Source organism: Ranitomeya variabilis, chromosome 3 (genome assembly GCF_051348905.1).
Source record: "Ranitomeya variabilis isolate aRanVar5 chromosome 3, aRanVar5.hap1, whole genome shotgun sequence".
Classification (NCBI taxonomy): domain Eukaryota; kingdom Metazoa; phylum Chordata; class Amphibia; order Anura; family Dendrobatidae; genus Ranitomeya; species Ranitomeya variabilis.
Genome location: NC_135234.1, coordinates 168,706,469 through 168,725,207, shown reverse-complemented (window position 1 = coordinate 168,725,207; position 18,739 = coordinate 168,706,469). Strand labels below are relative to the sequence as shown.

At 41.4% G+C, this 18,739-nt stretch overlaps 1 protein-coding gene across 2 annotated transcripts in view; it reads right to left on the bottom strand.

Annotated features, from left to right (window-relative positions):
• The window catches only part of NME7 (NME/NM23 family member 7), a 339,877-nt gene that overhangs the window by 22,282 nt on the left and 298,856 nt on the right, over nt 1–18,739 (bottom strand). For both annotated transcript variants that reach the window (XM_077294850.1, XM_077294851.1), the window contains exon 11: nt 15,865–15,972. In XM_077294850.1, the coding sequence (XP_077150965.1) occupies nt 15,865–15,972 (108 nt within the window). The remainder of the gene's footprint in view (nt 1–15,864; nt 15,973–18,739) is intronic.

The window sequence follows — 18,739 nt, the reverse complement described above, 5'->3', positions numbered from 1 at the left end:
CCCTTGAGTTTCCTGTCTGATATGTGATGTAAACATGTGTAGAGAGGAAGTTCAATAAAATAGCGTTGCATCCATCCTGGTGTGGTACTTGGGAAAATCACTGAAGAGTGGAGGTGGGGAGGGGCTATTTAACCTCTTCTGTGTTCCTGCCCCTATCAAGGATGCGAAGGACAACCTCCTGGTGGTGCTGTCATGATGGACTCCTGGAAACACCGGTAGGACTAATTCCTACTTTTTCATGTTATTCAGCTTGGATAAAAAAAACTCAATTTGAAAATGGCGCCTGCGTAGTAGCTGCTATCGGTGTCTATAGCTGTGATGCAATAGCTGCTACTTGCGCAGGCGCCGCCATCTTGCTGGAGAAGAAAAAACAAATCTTCCTCAAAGATGGCGCCACCTGCGCAAAAGCAGCTCGGAAATTTATTCTTGGCACACTAAACATGCGATTATGCTGCAGAGCAGGTGCCACGGCTGGTGTCTGCCTGCAGAAGGGATTTTCCTTCAGTATGTACAGGTATTCATTATGTAAACTAGCAGGCAGGTCAGTGAGGGATCAGTGACCCGTCAGCAGTCTGCATTATGAATAGCTAATCAAGACCCCACACAGGCCGCCCCTGGAGCACGGGAATATCATTAACTCAAAACTGAAAATAAAGATTACACAACAACCACAAGATAGATTTCATCAACCAGATATCATTGTAATCAATATAACGGCGCCAATCTGACACTGTGTGTAGGTTACTGTGCACAATCCTGCTGACAGGTTCCCTTTAATGTATATGGCCATCGTATGAAATGAGGTCAGACTGAAAGGGGGTCAATGATGATACACAGTAATTGGGAACGTGTGAACAATGGGGAAGACAGCTCTTTACATGTCACTATTTTGAAGCAGGTCAGAGAAAAGAGGGAGACACAAAAGCGCAAATAGGGTCTTATCAAACGTTACACAGAGTTGCCCACCAAGAGAACTACTCACCTGGTGAGATTGAAGGAAGGACATATATTAAAGGGAACTGAATTTGGAGGGAACAATTTTCAGCCATAGGGACGGGGTTTTCGGGTGTTTGATTCACCCTTTCCTTACCCGCTGGCTGCATGCTGGCTGCAATATTGGATTGAAGTTCATTCTCTGTCCTCCGTAGTACATGCCTGCACAAGGCAATCTTGCTTTACGCAGGCGTGTACTATGGAGGACAGAGAATGAACTTCAATCCAATATTTCAGCCAGCATGCAGCCAGCGGGTAAGGAAAGGGTGAATCAAACACCCGAAAACCCCGCCCATATGACTGAAAATTGTTCCCTCCAAATTCAGGTGACAGAGTCCCTTTAATGGCGGCTGCTGCAGATCCACAGGTCAGTGCAAGACCTGATTGAAACATAAACTTCGGTAGGAAAAAAGGATCATCCCCGCGCTGCCGCAAGAAGAATTCCAAAAATTGTAGAGGTTTCAACATGGTTTATTCTACGCGTTTCAGGATTCAGGTGACCCCTTCATCAGGACATACCACAAATATTTTGAACCCTGAAACGCGTAGAATAAACCACGTTGAAACCTCTACAATTTTTGGAATTCTTCTTGCGGCAGCGCGGGGATGATCCTTTTTTCCTACCTAAGTGACTATTTTGAAGCAGTTACCGTATTTGTAAGATTTCAGAAAACGTGAACATAGTGTTATGCTTTGTAAAGTATTGAGGATTGTGTCCTTGACTTGTGAATCTGTGGCTTCAGTTAAATTGGAACCTGTCAGGTCCCTCAGGCCTCCTAAACCGCCTCCATAATGATTTAGAGCCCTAGTCCAGCAATGAAATCATTCCCTTGATGCTCTATACATGTATCTTAATATGTCCGCAAATATAACTTTTCTTGTCATCACTCACTTATGCAAAATATCTAGAACTAGTTAGACGGGATTTGCTTTCACAGTGTAGATCAGCTTCACAGTCTGTAATTGTGCCCCCAGGATGTGACGGACATTACTCCACAAGCAATCAGCTAAGGACATTATGTGGGCATGAGGGAGGAGAATTCCCATGACTTCACTCCTCCCTGGACAGACACAGTGAGACTGAGATCTTTCACCAGCTTCATTGGTGCATTGCGCATATGTAAAGATAATGAAATCACAGGAATGTTTGATGACTGTCCACATCATCTCCTTAGGCGGTTGCTTTTAGTGACTATCCTGAATTCACGGTCTCAATTCACCATGTCCCGGGATTTGATATTAAAGATGCAGTCACGTAACCTCAGTCCTACTTGGGCATATGCCAATGAAGCCATGGAGTAATCACCCAGCTTCACTGGGCTAGTCTACAGAGGAGAGAGGTCACAAAATCACTTTAACCATACATTTCATTGACGGCATCATGAATTCACAGCTATACTTTTATAGAGCAGTACATCAGAAAGAGAAGATGCGATCAGTGATTCAGTGGTCAGGCATGTCCCTGATCTGAATTCCCCATAGGTGTTCCATGGAGGAGTTCAGAAGAGACAATTTGAGCACCGCACCCCATCCAGCCTCTAAAAGAGGTTATTCTTGAAGAACAAAAAAGACAGTTGCAATATGTCGCCTTGTTCATTCCATACCTAGAAAACTTGGTGCAGTCCTTAAATATCATGGAGGTCATGCAAAATACTAATACTAAATGCAGTAGTTCTTGATATGAGGTGTATTCAAGTTTGCATTAATACATTTAAGTAAAGGTTAAGATTTTTTTTAATCAAAGTTATATTAACCTTCCTTTCATGTTATGGGTTACAAAAATGTCCTATGAAACGCAGTTTTGTCAGAATTTTGGAAATTGTGCTTGCGTTCAGTGAGATATTGAATAAAATCTTACTTTTAAAAGGAGGTGTACTGATTTTTGCGGAGAGCTGTATATACAGCAGGTGAAGTAAGTACTGAACACGTCAACAATTTTCTAAGTAAATATATTTCTAAAGGTGCTATTGACATGAAATTCACACCAGATGTCGGTAACAACCCATCCAATCCACACAGGCAAAGAAATCAAACCATAGATGTCCATACATTCAGTTATGTGTAATAATGAGAAATGACACAGGGAAAAAGTATTGAACACATGAAGAAAAAGGTGCAAAAAGCCAAGTCATGACACCAGCTGAAATTTATCAGTAATTAGAAAGCAATCCTGCCACTTAGTGAATAATATCAGCTGGTTCAACTGATGGCCTATAAAAGGGTATCTCATTACCAAGGTGCCACACAAGAAATATCTTATGATGGGTCAAATGGGTAAAACCAGTGAGCTGTCTCAAGCCCTCGCAACTTTATAGCTGCAATGCATACTAGTGGCACTGGTTACAGAAAAAAATCTAAACTACAGAAGGTTTCAGTTAGTACTATTGGGGCCATAACCTGGAAGTGGAAAAAACATACAGTAATTTCACTATAAACTGACCATGACCAGGTGCTCCCTGGAAGAATTCAGACAGAGGAGTAAAAATAATTATCAGAAGAGTTGCCCAAGAGATAGAGACCTACAGAAGGACCTGGAATTAGCAGGTACAATTGTTTCAAAGAAAACAGTAACAAGCGCGTTTAAAGTTTGCTCAACAACATTTAGGCTGTGTGCACACGTTGCAGATTTTTCGCGTTTTTTCTAAAAAAATACATACATTATGCATCCCATCATTTAGAATGCATTCCGCAATTTTTGAGCACATGATGCGTTTTTTTTTTCGCGAAAAAAGCGCATCGCGGTAAAAAACGCAGCATGTTCATTAATTTTGCGGATTTTTTGTCGATTTCCCACTATATTATTGCATTGGGAACCTCCGGAAAACTCCGCAAAAAAATGCGAGAAAAACACTCAAAAAACGCATGCAGATTTCTTGCAGAAAATGTCCGGTTTTGCTCAGGAAATTTCTGCAAGAAATCCTGAACATGTGCACATAGCCTTAGACAAGCTTGTGAAATACTGGGAGAATATGGTCAGATGAGACCAAAATTGAACTCTTTGTATGCCATAATATGCACCATATTAAAATACCATACCAACAGTGAAGTTCATGGTGTGGGGCTGTTTTCAGCATACAGTACTGGCAAACTTCATATAGTTGAAGGAAGGATGAATGGACAAAGGTACCGAGAGATTCTTCTTGATAAAAATCTGCTGTCATCTACCAGGATGATGAAGATGAAACGGTGGACATTTCAGCAAGACAATGATCTCAAATACATAACCAGGGAAACTCGCAATTGGTTTCAGAGAAAGAAAATAGAGCTGCTAGAATGGCCCAGCCAATCAACTAATCTGAATCCATTAGAAAATTTATGGAAGCAACTAAAGCACAGAGTTCATAGAAGGAGCCCACAGAACTTTCAGGAGTGTTTGTGTAGAAGAAAAGGCCAAAATCACACCCGAGCAATGCAAGCAACTAGTTTTCCATACAGGAGGCATCTTGAGCTGTTATCACCAACAAAGGCTTTTGTACGAAATATTAAATACATTTCAGTAAGGGTATTCAATACTTTTTCCCAGTGTCATTTCTCTTTATTACACATAACTTGATTTATGGACATCTATGGTTTGATTTATTTGCCTGCGAGGATGGGTTGTTTCAAACATCTGGCGAGAATTACATCTCAATAGAATTACCGTATATACTCGAGTATAAGCCGACCCGGGTATAAGCTGAGACCCCTAATTTTGCCACAAAAAAAACTGGGAAAACTTAATGACTCGAGTATAAGCCTAGGGTGGAAAATGCAGCAGCTACCGGTAAATTTAAAAAATAAAAATAGATACCAATAAAAGTAAAATTAATTGAGATATCAGTAGGTTAAATGTTTTTGAATATCCATATTGAATCAGGAGCCCCATATAATGCTCCATACAGTTCATGATGGGCCCCATAAGATGCTCCATACAGTTCATGATGGGCCCCATAAGATGTTTCATATTAAAATATGCCTCATATAATGCTGCACAAATGTTGAATATGGCCCCATAAGATGCTCCATAGAGATATTTGCCCCATATAGTGCTGCACAAACGTTGAATATGGCCCCATAAGATGCTCCATAGAGATATTTGCCCCATATAGTGCTGCACAATCGTTGAATATGGCCCAATAAGATGCTCCATAAAGATATTTGCCCCATATGCTGTTGCTGCGATTAAAAAAAAAATGACATACTCACTTCTCGTCGCTCAGGTCCCCGGCAATTGCAATACTCACCGGTCCTCGTTCCGGCGCCGCTGTGTCTTCCACGTCCTCTGCACTAACGTTCAGGCAGAGGGCGCGCATTAACCACGTCATCGCGCCCTCTGACCTGAGCGTCACTGCAGAGGATGCGGAAGATGGAGCGGCGCCAGAACGAGGAAAGGTGAATATCGCCCATTGCTCCCTGTTGTGAATTCTGCTTTTGGGCTCCCTCTGGTGGTTGTAGGTGGTAATGCAGTTGCTCCTGAGTTGCAGTCCTGGTCAGGTGTATCTGCTGATTGCAGTTCTGACTGGGGTATTTAGGCGTGCAGGATTCATTAGTCCTTGCCAGTTGTCAATTGTTGTTGGGAGGTGTTGGACCTCTGCTTGGTTCCTCCTGCCTTTCTGCCAAATCAGCAAAGATAAGTGTCTGGTTTTTTTTTCCTGTGGCACACATGCTATGTGCTTCACAATTCAGTGCTATTCTTAGTGTTTTCTTGTCCAGCTTAGATTGTGTCAGTGTTTTCTCAGTCTTGTTGGATTCTCTGGAGTGGCAGATATACATTCCATGTCTTTAGTTAGATTGTGGAACTTTTTGTATTATCTGCTGTGGATATTTTTGGAAGGGTTTTAATACTGACCGCCTAGTAATCTGTCCTATCCTTTCCTATTTAGCTAGAGTGGCCTCTTTTGCTAAATCCTGTTTTCTACCTGCGTGTGTCTATTCTTCTCCTACTCACAGTCATTATTCGTGGGGGGCTGCCTATCCTTTGGGGGTCTGCTCTGAGGCAAGGTAGCATTCCTATTTCCATCTATAGGGGTATTTAGTCCTCCGGCTGTGTCGAGGTGTCTAGGGTATGTTAGGCACACCCCACGGCTACTTCTAGTTGCGGTGTTAGTTCAGGATTTGCGGTCAGTACAGGTTCCACCGACTCCAGAGAAAGTTTCATGCGGCTCCAAGGTCACCAGATCATAACAGCTCCCCCTCCCCGTTATACTCACCTTCCCCTTTGCACGGTCCATGCATCTCCGGTCTCCGGGCGCTGACAGCTTCTTCCAGCGTTGAGCGGTCACGGTTACCGCTCATTACAGTAATGAATATGCAGCTCCACCCCTATGGGAGTGGAGTCGGGTCCATATTCATTACTGTAATGAGCGGTACCACGTGACCGCTCAACGCTGGAAGAAGCTGTCAGCGCCCGGAGATGCAGGGGCCTTGCCAGGAGCAGGTGAGTATGTCACAGCCACAGCTCCCCCTCCCCCGCCGACCACCCTGGGACAATGACTTGAGTATAAGCCGAGAAGGGCACTTTCAGCCTAAAAAAATAGGCTGAAAATCTCGGCTTATACTCGAGTATATACGGTACTTAGAAAATTGGCAATGGTGACATGTCCAATACTTATTTCACCCACTGAATACAAGCTGATTTGCAGTACTCGGTAGCGGCCACCAATGGATGATAAACGCTGATAAGTGTGGGTGCTGGGTGTCAGACCCTCAGCAATCAGATACTGATGACCTATCCAAAGATATTTCATCTATACCCTGATAGAGGAAAACTCCATTAAGACAGTAATGATGCTGTATGAGTTATATGGATAGTTATTAGTCAAGCCTCACATCGCCAAAGTTTCTCCAGATAATCTGTAACCTTCTGGTACCTTTAAAAGTATAAATGGTGGAATAATATGTAACTTGTTCAGTTATGACTAAAATAAATTAAGCTACTGTTAGTTCCTTTCATCACTAGCTAGAAGCTTATTCTATTCTACTGGAGGTGATAAAACAAAGCCATACATTTATGTCCATGGGGCAGGACCTGTCAGCCAAACAAGCATTTGTACGACATCAGGACCATCTTTACGAACAGATGTTAGGCAGATGCAAATGTAATTTGTAATAAGGCAATTCAGAATAAAGCAATTCAAATTATCAGAGTTCTTATACATAGCCTTGATTCAAAATTGATATGTTGGCCTAATCATGAAGAACTTCAATACTAAATATTTATTGTATCATGAGATAACTACATCTACCTGGTGGTCATTGCATCTCCTTACTATAGAACGGGTGTTCTGTAGTGATGAGCAAACATGCTTGGTGATACTCGGATATCACTTGAGTATCTGGGTGCTTCGATGACCTCGGCAGTTGTCGATCATTGGCTGGTGCTCGGTTTGAATGCTTAAATCCCCGCCCTGCATGTTTGGCACCTGTTACATAGCCAATAAACAAGCGGGGATTGCCTGCCAGTCACTGTAATGATGTAGCCATCTTAATAGTGGCATTACTGTGGCCACTTCATCAGAGGTTATAAAAGGACCGATGCCGCTGCGCTCGGCTCAATGACGCCATTGTACAGCTCAAGTTGTGGTTTGAAATTTTTTAAAAGAAGCTTGGCCTCTTACCGTTGTCCAATTTTTTTTTTTTATTAAAAACATTTACTTGAATTTTATCAAGGAAACTTGGTTTCCAGAGACCTAGCAATTACAAAGTGCGTAAGGTGTGTGGTAAGGGACGGGGAAGTGCTGATGATGGTGCACACAAACAGCGAAGACGTGGGACAGGTGCAACTGTGCCTGCTGCTGGAACACAAGCAACACGCCCATCCATGACACAGTTTCCGGTCCCATTTTGCAGGGAAGCACGGGACACCACTTTTGAAGCCACACCAGTGCGAAAAGGTGGTCGGTTGGATAGCAGATAATGCTTTCAGCATAATTGCCAGCACCACCCAGTCTGCCACACTGTCCAGTCTCACCTCCCAAAAGTCTGGATCACTTAATCCTCACCCGGATTCTCCTTCCTCCCACCATGTCGTGTCCCAGGAGACAAGTGATCCCACATAAAACTTAGTGCAGCCACAATAACAAGAAGATGACAGTGGGGAACGGCAAATTTTGTCTAAGCAGGTAGATGATGATGATGAGACACAGTTGCTGTGGTGTGACACCACTGCCTCTTCCCATGTGCTAGTTGTTTGCAAATCCATTGTCCATGTCACTGGTGCAGAAATCTCCCGCCCTGCATCTGTCCTTCCACATTCTGAGGCACCATCATTAGGCACTTCCAAATCTTTGTCCCAGCACAGCATTCAGCTGTCCTTACACCAAGCCTTGGAATAGAAAAGAAAGTTCTCAGCTACCCATCCACAGGTCCAAATGCTAAACAAGCACATTTCCAGGCTGCTTGCCATGGAAATGTTGCCGTTTAGACTTGAAGACACGGAGGATTTCCGCCGACTCATGGCACTCGGTATTTGGTCCCCAGCCACCACTATTTCTCCCGGTGTGGTACCTTGTATCAGTATGTGTCCAGGAACATCACCGGTGTCATTACTAATACGTTTACTGGAATTGTCAACTTAACGACCGACACATAGACAAGCGCTTGTGGCCAGGGACGCTACATTTCCCTGACGGCACTGTGGAGGTCGGGACAGAGTCCTACCCTGGCACGGCACATGTGCTACAAATGCTGAGGATTGTTGGCCCTACTTCTAACAGGATTTCTTCAACCTCCGACACCAGTTCCTGCACTCCTTCCTGCTCCTCCACGTCCTCCATCTCCGATGTTATATCTCAGAGCACGTGGTCCATATCAGTCAGAAGCTGGAAGCTCTGCAGCACTACCTCAGCAAAGAAGCGGCAACAGGCTCTGGTTAAGCTAATTTGTCTAGGAGACACTGCAGCAAAGTTATTGAAAGGAATAACAGACCAGACAGATCTGTGGCTCCCGCCAATAAAACTCCAATCAGGCATGGTCTTATGTGATAATGGCTGTAACCTGGTGGCACCTGTGAAGCTTGGCAAGCTCACACACATACAATGCTTGGCCCATGTGCTCAATTTGGTAGTTCAGCAGTTTCTGAAAACCTACCTAGATTTGCCAGAACTTCTGGTCAAGGTACACCGAGTCAGTGCCCATTTCCGCAAATCAGCTATAGCGGCCGCTGCTCTGGAAGTGCTGCAGCAGCGCATGCAAATGCCACCTCTATGTGCGTGTAACTCCACAAAGCAGAAGCACAGCAGAGGCCAGTTGCGGAATACCAGCTGCAACACGCCCATCGATATTCTGGTCAGCCTCCGTTCATAACAACTGAAAAGTGGGCATGGATGTCTGACATTTGTGCGGTTCTCCAAGACTTTGAGGACGCCACAAAGATGATGAGTGGTGATGCTGTCATATTAAGCCAATTAAGCTTCTGTGCCTACTTAAACACAATTAAACATAAATCTTTGCATGTGGACCAGGTGGTGAATGGAGGAAGACATGAGACATGAAGATATTACCCAGCCCAGGCTCATCTCATTTGCTCAGCGCAGATTGAGCAACAATGAGGAGGCGGAGGCTTAGGAAGAGGTATAGGAGCCGGTTGCTAGCGCAACAGGGGTTAAGGGGTTAGTACCTACACAAGCTTTGTCCATTCTCTCCTACGTGGATGGGATGAGGAGGGGAATGAGGAGGAAGAGAGGAAGGAGGAAGAGAGGAAGGGAAGGAGGAGGAAGAAATGGAGGGTCGTCATCATGGTGGGGACAGGCAAGTGTTGGCTGTAGGGAGCTTGGCACATATGGCCGACTTTATGTACCTCTGCCTTTCCCGTGACCCTCGCATTGTATTCATCATGCTTCCTCGCCCAACCAAGGAGGAGAGGCGAGAAAGACACACACCAGGTACAACAGAGGCATGGACCAATTACATAATACCCACCATCCAGGCCCTGATAGCTGGGTATTTTTGACAAGGAGGGAAAAGTTTTTAAAGATGGTCAAGCAATACCTGGCCAACAAAACCAGCGTACTCCCTAATTCCTCTACGATCTTCAACTATTGGGTCTCAAAGCTGGACAACTTGCATGAGCTGTCCCTCTATGCCTTGGAGGTGTTGTTCTGCCCTACAGCTAACATCTTGTCTGAGCAGGTTTTTAGTGCCGCCAGGTAGGTGGGGTGAGGGTCACAACAGACAGGCTCACTCTGATAAAAATTAACAAAGCCTGGATTAGCCCAGACTTTTCCACACCACCAGAAGACAGCAGCACATAGACTGTTTTTAATCTTCAATATTTGAATAATGCCCTCCAGTTGTTGCCTTGGGATGGATGACCCTCTCATTTTTTTCTGGCTATGCGCTGTGTGCAGATGCTTTATGAGTGTAGAAGTATCAGAACTACCCTTTTTTAATATTTGTAGGAGATACTACAGTTGGTGCTTTGAAGGGTACATGGATGACCCTACTTGTAATTTTTGGCAGACTTTGCTCTATGTGCAGACCTTTTATGAATGTGGGAGTAAAACATCTACACTTTTTTCACAATGTTTGAATGAGGTAATACAGTTGGTGCCTTCAAGGGTGTATGGATGACCCAGCTTCTAATTTTTGGTAGCCTTTGCACTTAGTGTTTAGCCTTTATGAGTCTTGTAGTACCACTACTTGACAATACAGAATGTGTATAAGGCCCTACTTTATGTCTAATATAGGATGTATTTGAGTCTTTTTAACATCAAATTTTGGCAGTTCTTGCTTCCCTCATAAATTACACTGAAATCTCAATTTTTAAATAAAGATTTCAGTTTTGGTTTACTGAAATTATAATTTTTTTTTAATCCTTTTTAAATTTTGCCTTATACACAAGGAAACAGGAAAATATATATATAGAATATACAGGAAAGATTGTTTCTTAACATTTTTTCCTGTCAATTCTAACTTCTCATCAATTTTGAATGTTTTATTGTCACTCCTTAAAGTGGCATAAAAATGTGACATTATTGTTCTCAGCAGCGATCTGGGTGTCAAAGATGCTTCTAGAGGTCTTCCCCATGCTGGTCTCCTTTCATTCGGCACTTTTTCTATCCATTTCAACATTTTCACTGTCCCCCAGACCTCCTTGTAGGGTCTTCCGGAAAAATGCTTGGCTATCCCATTGACTCCCATTATACTTGTTACTCTAAACGAGCATCTGAGAATTTTAGCGATTGCTAGTGTTCTGTTATGCAGCAATAGAGCTAATGTTGGCTTTCTTGACTGTTAGATCTGTGCAGAACTGTCAGCTCTGCACCTACAATTTATACAGCATTATTCTCAAATAGAAACATTAGGTTCGATTAAAAGCAATAGTTAGCAAGGTTTTCTCAGCATCTATCTGAAAACACAGTTGTTAGGGTATGTGCACCTGATGTCTTTTTCAGGAAGATTCCGCTCTGAAAACCGCCAGAAAAAGCGCTAACTAAAAAGTGAAAATAATGAGCATATGCATTTATACAGGCGCTTCTCACAAAAATAGAATATCATTGAAAAGTTAATTTACCGTATTTCATTTCTTCAATACAAAAAGTGAAACTCATATTATATAGAGTCATTACAGAGTGATCTATTTCAAGTGTTTATTTCTGTTAATGTTGATGATTATGGCTTACAGCCAATGAAAACCCAAAAGTCATTATCTCAGTAAAATTAGATTAACAAAAAACACCCGCAAAGGCTTCCTAAGCGTTTAAAATGGTCTCTTAGTCTGCTTCAGTAGGCTCCACAATCATGGGGAAGACTGCTGACTTGACAGATGTCCAGAGGCAGTCACTGCCATACTCCTCAAGGAGGGTAAGACACAAAAGAAGCTGGCTGTTCACAGAGTGCTGTATCCAAGCATATTAATGAAAAGTTGAGTGGAAGGAAAAAGTGTGGTAGAAAAAGGTGCAAAAGGAACCGGGATAACCGCAGCCTGAAGTTATTGCTTCAAGAGCCACTACACACAGACGTATCCAGGACATGGGCTACAAGTGTCGCATTCCTTGTGTCAAGCCACTCATGACCAATAGACAATGCCAAAAGCGTCTTACCTGGGCCAAGGAGAAAAAGAACTGGACTGTTGCTCAGTGGTCCAAGGTTTTGTTTTCAGACGAAAGTAAATTATGCATTTCATTTGGAAATCAAGGTCCCAGAGTCTGGAGGAAGAGTGGAGAGGCCACAATCCAAGCTGCTTGAGATCTAGTGTGAAGTTTCCACAATCAGTGATGGTTTGGGGAGCCATGTCATCTGCTGGTGTAGGTCCATTGTGTTTTATCAAGACCAAAGTCAGCGCAGTCGTCTACCAGGAAATTTTAGAGCACTTCATGCTTCCCCCTGCCGACAAGCTTTTTGGAGATGGAAATGTCATTCTCCAGCAGGACTTGGCACCTGTCCACACTGCCAAAAGTACCAATACCTGGTTTACAAACAACAGTATCACTGTGCTTGATTGGCCAGCAAACTCACCTGACCTTAACCTCATAGAGAATCTATGGGGTATTGTCAAGAGGAACATGAGAGACACCAGACCTAACAATGCAGACGAGCTGAAGGCTGCTATCAAAGCAACCTGGACTTCCATAACACTTTAGCAGTGCCGCAGGCTGATCACCCGACCAAGTAATATATATACGAGGGGCGATCCAAAAGTAATGATAATCAGTTATTTCTAATGCACACAGAAATTAAAATAAAATGTTTTCTTCTCTCTTAGGTACCCACTAGTCCATGAAAAAAAAATCACTTAAATAGACCACGATTCCTGGGAGCTACATCCATTTGAATATGAACTGCCGAGGAGTGAACATCAAAATGGAAAAAACGAGCTCAGAGCTGTCATCAAATACCTCTGCTTGAAAAAAATGACTACCAAAGACATACACAGCGACTTGGTGGAAACATTGGGGGACTCTTCTCCTCCATATTCCACAGTTGCACGCTGGGCCAAGGAATTGAATGAAGAAACCGTGAAAAAAGTTGAAGAAGTTGTATTGGCAGATCGAGGAGTGACTATCAGGCATGTAGCTGCGGTCACAGGGATCTCATATGGCAGTATTCAAAGAATCCTTGCAAAAGAATTGCATATGAGAAAGGTCTCCGCGCGTTGGGTGGCAAAAATGTTAACCGACGAGCAAAAGAAGAAAAGAGTTGACATTTCAATAGCAAATCTCGAAAAGTTCCAAGCAGACAAGGAAAATTTTTTTTTTGACCATGGACGAGACCTGGATCCACCCCTTTGATCCCGAAACTAAACAACAATCGATGACATGGAAACGAGCCGATGAACCGACGCCGAAGAAATTCAAAGTGTCAAGCTCAGCAGGGAAGGTTATGGCGTCCGTTTTTTGGGACGCTGAAGGAATTATTATGGTGGACTATTTGGAGAAGGGAGCCACTATTACGGACTCCTACAACGCAGAACAAATAAGAAAATTGCGGGAGGCTATCAAGGAGAAAAGGCGCGGCAAACTGGGGGCTGGAGTGCTATTTCAACAAGATAACGCGCCGGCTCACAAAGCTGCAGTTGCCATGGCTACCATTCAAGAAGCGGGCTTTGAGCTGGTGGAACACCCCCCCTATTTGCCAGATCTAGCCCCCAGTGACTTCTTTCTCTTTCCTCGGCTCAAGGAACACCTCCGGGGCAAGAAATTTGACGACAATAGCGACGTGATAACCGCTGCTGGGGATTTTTTTGAGGGTCAAGATCAAGTATTTTTTTCAAAGGGGATTCCAAGTTTAGAAAAGAGATGGACTAAATGTATAGACTTGTTAGGAGACTATGTAGAAAAATAAAAATTTTTTTTTACTATATTAATTGTGTTTGGTATTGATTATCATTACTTTTGGATCGCCCCTCGTATATATATATATATATATATATATATATATATATATATATATATATATATATATATATATATATATATATATTTAAGGGATCCAATCGGTAAACGGTGTAGCGAGAAAAAAAAATCAAAAAGCCAGAATTATGTTTTTTTTGGTTGCTGCAACATTGCAATAAAATGCAATAGCAGGCGATCAAAAGATCGTATACATACTAAAATGATATCAATAAAAACGTCATATCTGAGCGCTAAATAAGTCCTCACCCGGCCCCAGATCCCAAAAATGGAGACGCTACGGGTCTCGGAAAATGGACACATTTTTTTTTTTTAACAAACTTTGGAATTTCCTTTCACCATAAAAAAGAACCTTGACATGTTTGGTGTCTGTGAACTGGAAATGACCTGGAGAATCATAATGGCAGGTCAGTTTTAGCATTTAGTGAACGTGGTAAAAAAAAACAACCAAAAAACAATTATGGAATTTCACTTTTTTTGCAATTTCACCGCATTTGGATTTTTTTTCTCCTGTTTTCCAGTACATGATATGGTAAAATCAATGGTGCCATTCAAAAGTACAACTCATCCCGCAAAAAACTAGCCCTCACATGGCCATATTGATGGAAAAATAAAAAGTTATGGCCGTGGGAGCAAAAAATGGAAACACCAAAAAAATACCCTGGTCCTTAAGGGGTTAAAATCATTTTTCAAGCTGATGTTATAAAGTATTCTAATCTACTGAGATAATGACTTTGGGGTTTTCATTAGTGTAAGCCATAAACATCAACATTAACAGAAATAAACACTTGAAATAGATCACTCTCTTTGTAATGACTATATAATATATGAGTTTCACTTTTTGCATTGAAGAACTGAAATAAATTAACTTTTTGATGATATTATAATTTTGTAAGAAGCACCTGTACAGTATGTAAATGCGACTTGCTGTTTATATGGTCAGTTTTTAACTTTTAAATAAAGTTTCCAAAGACGCCTAGTGGTTAAAAGAAGTGAGCTGACCATTCTTCAGGCATTTTCTGTTCTAAGAATACTCTATACTTTCTAACAGTCAATGAGAAGGCTCAAAAAAGCCTAGATGGCATCTTTTTGAGTGTTTTACCAGCATTTTTGCATCAAAAACTGTTAGCAATTTCTCCATTGTTGACAGACGTAGTCGCACAAACATCAGTAAAATAAACACCCCAAAAATTATGGACAAACAATAAAAAAAAAAGAAGGTCAAAAAGGTTAAAAAATTTAACAAGCTAAAAGATCCTACAAAAGATGCTTCAAACAAAGAAACGTCCAGCCAACATTTTCTGAAGCATTTTCTTGAAAACCTTGATAGTACGCCCAACTGAAAAAAGACATTGTGTGCGCACTCAGGGTTACCATAAAGAAGGAAGCCATGTAATTAGTGCGTGCTGTTTAGATCCACTTGAAAATAATTTCTGCCCCTCTGTGGAAGCATCTAGATTTTTTCCTGATTAATCAGAAACCTATATTTCTTGTTTGCTTTATTTGTTACTGTCACCACAGTGGTCAGCAATGATAAGAAGGGAGGCAACGTACAGCAATATATATGAGTAATTAAGTCACTAAAGAGGGTATAAGCATCTTCTCAAACTCTGACCATACATAAAGGTTTACAATGCTTGGCAGAGTTTCAGGTTATGCCCCGCTGATGAGTCTACACTTGGAACGTTCACATGCATTAGCTAACACACCTTTGCTGAAGCATAATCTGGTTAAATCTTGCAGAAACTGGACTTGTGTGCTCGAGGTTCATGAACGCTAGGAATACAAGCCTTATAAAATTTACATAAGTCTCTCATCTACAAGAACAACGTGTTCAGAAGACTGGTGCAATTATGTGAAGAACACAAGTCTCTGTCAATTAGCTCTCCACTGCCACAGACATGGCCCTTGGCTCATACATTTCTTCTTCTTACTAACTTAAGTACAAGTGTATCCTTTACATATTGTCTATGGGTCCTCATCAAATAAAATGTCCTTACAGTGTCTGGAATTGTCATAAATCATCTCAATACTAAATTACCTCTAGCACGGCATCTTCTGGAAGGTCAGTACAATGGACAGCATTTTTCACTTTATTTTTCCCAAACTGTGCGCGTAGCGTCCTAGGTCGTAGATGACGTGCTATCTCCTAAAAAAACAAAAAAAACAAGAATAGCCAATAGTAAAAAAAAAATAAATAGTCATGTATTATACAAAATGTAAATTTGATATTTGAAAAAGTGTTAAATTTAGCGAATTTTCCTTGAAACACATCATACACAACGGAAAACTACAAACACACACGTTAGATAGCTGTTTCTTGAGTTTGATTATTTAAATATGTAAATAAAAGTCTAAACTAAGCTTAAGAGAACTGTATAGTTAGAAATTAGATATTCGTTAAATCAGATTTTTTTTTTAAGGTCTTTCTCTCTCTCTGATAAATTCAGCACATCTTTTGCCCATCTTGTCTAGGTTTATGACAAAATAACAATAAATCCACCCTGTTGTGTTTCACATCAAATATTTCACTTTCACTTAGTAAAAGAACATTAAAATAAGCTGTACATTTGATGGCATTTGAATCAGTATAGGGGGAAATAAGTGGGGGAAATAAGTATTTGATCCCTTGCTGATTTTGTAAGCTTGCCCTCTGACAAAGACATGAACAGTCTATAATTTTAAAGGGTAGGTTAATTTTAACATTGAGAGATAGAATATCAAAAATAAAATCCAGAAAATCACATTGAATTGTATAAATTATATACATTGGCATTTTGCAGTGAGAAATAAGTATTTGATCCCTCTGGCAAACAAGGCTTAATACTTGGTGGCAAAACCCTTGTTGGCAAGCACAGCAGTCAGACTTTTTTTTATAGTGGATGATGAGGTTTGTGCACATGTCAGGAGGAATTTTGGTCCACTCCTCTTTGCAGATCATCTCTAAATCATTAAGATTTTGAGGCTGTCGCTTGGCAACTCAAGGCTTAAACTCCCTCCATAAGTTTTCTATGGGATTAAATTCTGGAGACTGGCTAGCCCACTCCATGACCTTAATGTGCTTCTTTTTGAGCCACTCCTTTCTTGCCTTGGCTGTATGTTTTGGGTCATTGTCTTGCTGGAAGACCCAGCCACGACCCATTTTTAATGTCTTGGCGGAGGGAAGGAGGTTGTCACTCAGGATTTTACGGTACATGGATCCAATAATTCTTCCATTGATGTGGTGAAGTAGTCCTGTGCCCTTAGCAGAGAAACATCCCCAAAACATAATGTTTTCACCTCCATGCTTGACAGTGGTGCTGGTGTTCTTGGGGTCATAGGCGGCATTTCTCTTCCTCCAAACACAGTGAGATGAGTTAAAGCCAAAGACCTCAATTGTTATCTTATCTGACCACAGCACCTTCTCCAAATCACTCATGGAATCATCCAGGTGTTCATTGGCAAACTTCAGATGGGCCTGCACATGTGCCTTCTTGAGCAGGGGGACCTTGCGGGCACTGCAGGATTTCATGGTCACTGTGGTCCCAGTTGCATTGAGATCATTAACAAGTCTCCCTGTGTAGTTTTAGGTTGATCTCTCACCTTCCTCATGATCAAGGATACCCCACAAGGTGAGATTTTGCATGGTGCCCCAGATCGATGTCGATTGACAATCATTTTGTATTTCTTCCATTTTCTTACTATTGCACTAACAGTTGTCTCCTTCTCACCCAGCATCTTACTTATGGTTTTGTAGCCCATTCCAGCTTTGTGCAGATCTATGATCTTGTCCCTGACATTCTTATAAAGCTCTTTGGTCTTGCCCATGTTGTAGAGGTTAGAGTCTGGCTGATTAATAGAGTCTGTGGACAGAAGTCTTTTATATAGATGACTATGTAAGACAGCTGTCTTTAATGCAGGTAAGAAGTTGATTAGGAACGTCTAACTGGTATGTAGGAGCCAGAATTCTTAATGGTTGGTAGAGGATTAAATGCTTATTTCTCACTGCAAAATGCAAATAAATTTATATAATTTATACAATGTGATTTTCTGGATTTTTTTTTATATTCTATCTCTCAATGTTAAAATTAACCTACCCTTAAAATTATAGACTGTTCATGTCTTTGTCTGTGGGCAAACTTACAAAATCAGCAAGGGATCAAATACTTATTTCCCCCCACTGTATATTAGTTGTTCTACAAAAGTCCTGGCTTCTTACCAAATGCCAAATTTGATCTGTATCAGGAAATAGCTGAACTGCTCTACAGAAGGTGTGGTGTACTGTCCTGATGTTGTAACAGCGATTGAGTAATTGAGTAATAAGTTGTGCAAAAGAAAAATCCCTGGAGGGTACTAGCTGCTTTTTTTTTTTTTGCACAAGTTTGTGGGAAAGCACAGGAATACGTCTACATTAAAAACAAAATGTTCTGCATCCATAAAGTGTCTGCTGTCAAACATGGGAAGATGTCCTTCAGCTTCAAGTAGCTGGAGTAAAATAGTTGTCCCTGTAACAACGCTTTGGAATTAAAAACATTAAGTGTTTTTAGCTGTTGTAAATCGTAAACTAGCTGTGGCACACATAGCATGTGGTGGCACATAATGCTCTCACAGAGGACAGACTGAAATCACCATTTTGTCAGTGGTATGTGTATAAGCCAAAGGCAAATAACAAATCTGGGAACTATGCCTTTTGTAAGCCTGTATAGTGCAGGTAGAAAAACACGCAAAACAATATTCAATGTTGGAATTATTTGCATATGTAAAGGTTTTACAGACCAATTTGGGAAAGATTTGGGGATAGTAAATAAACTAGATACAAAGTCACTCCTATTATTTCATCAACCCTACATTCTGATGATAGTGAGGACATGGACTGAAATCTAGAAGTTTGATCATACATCTTAAGGTACCTTCACACTGAACAACTTAACAACGAT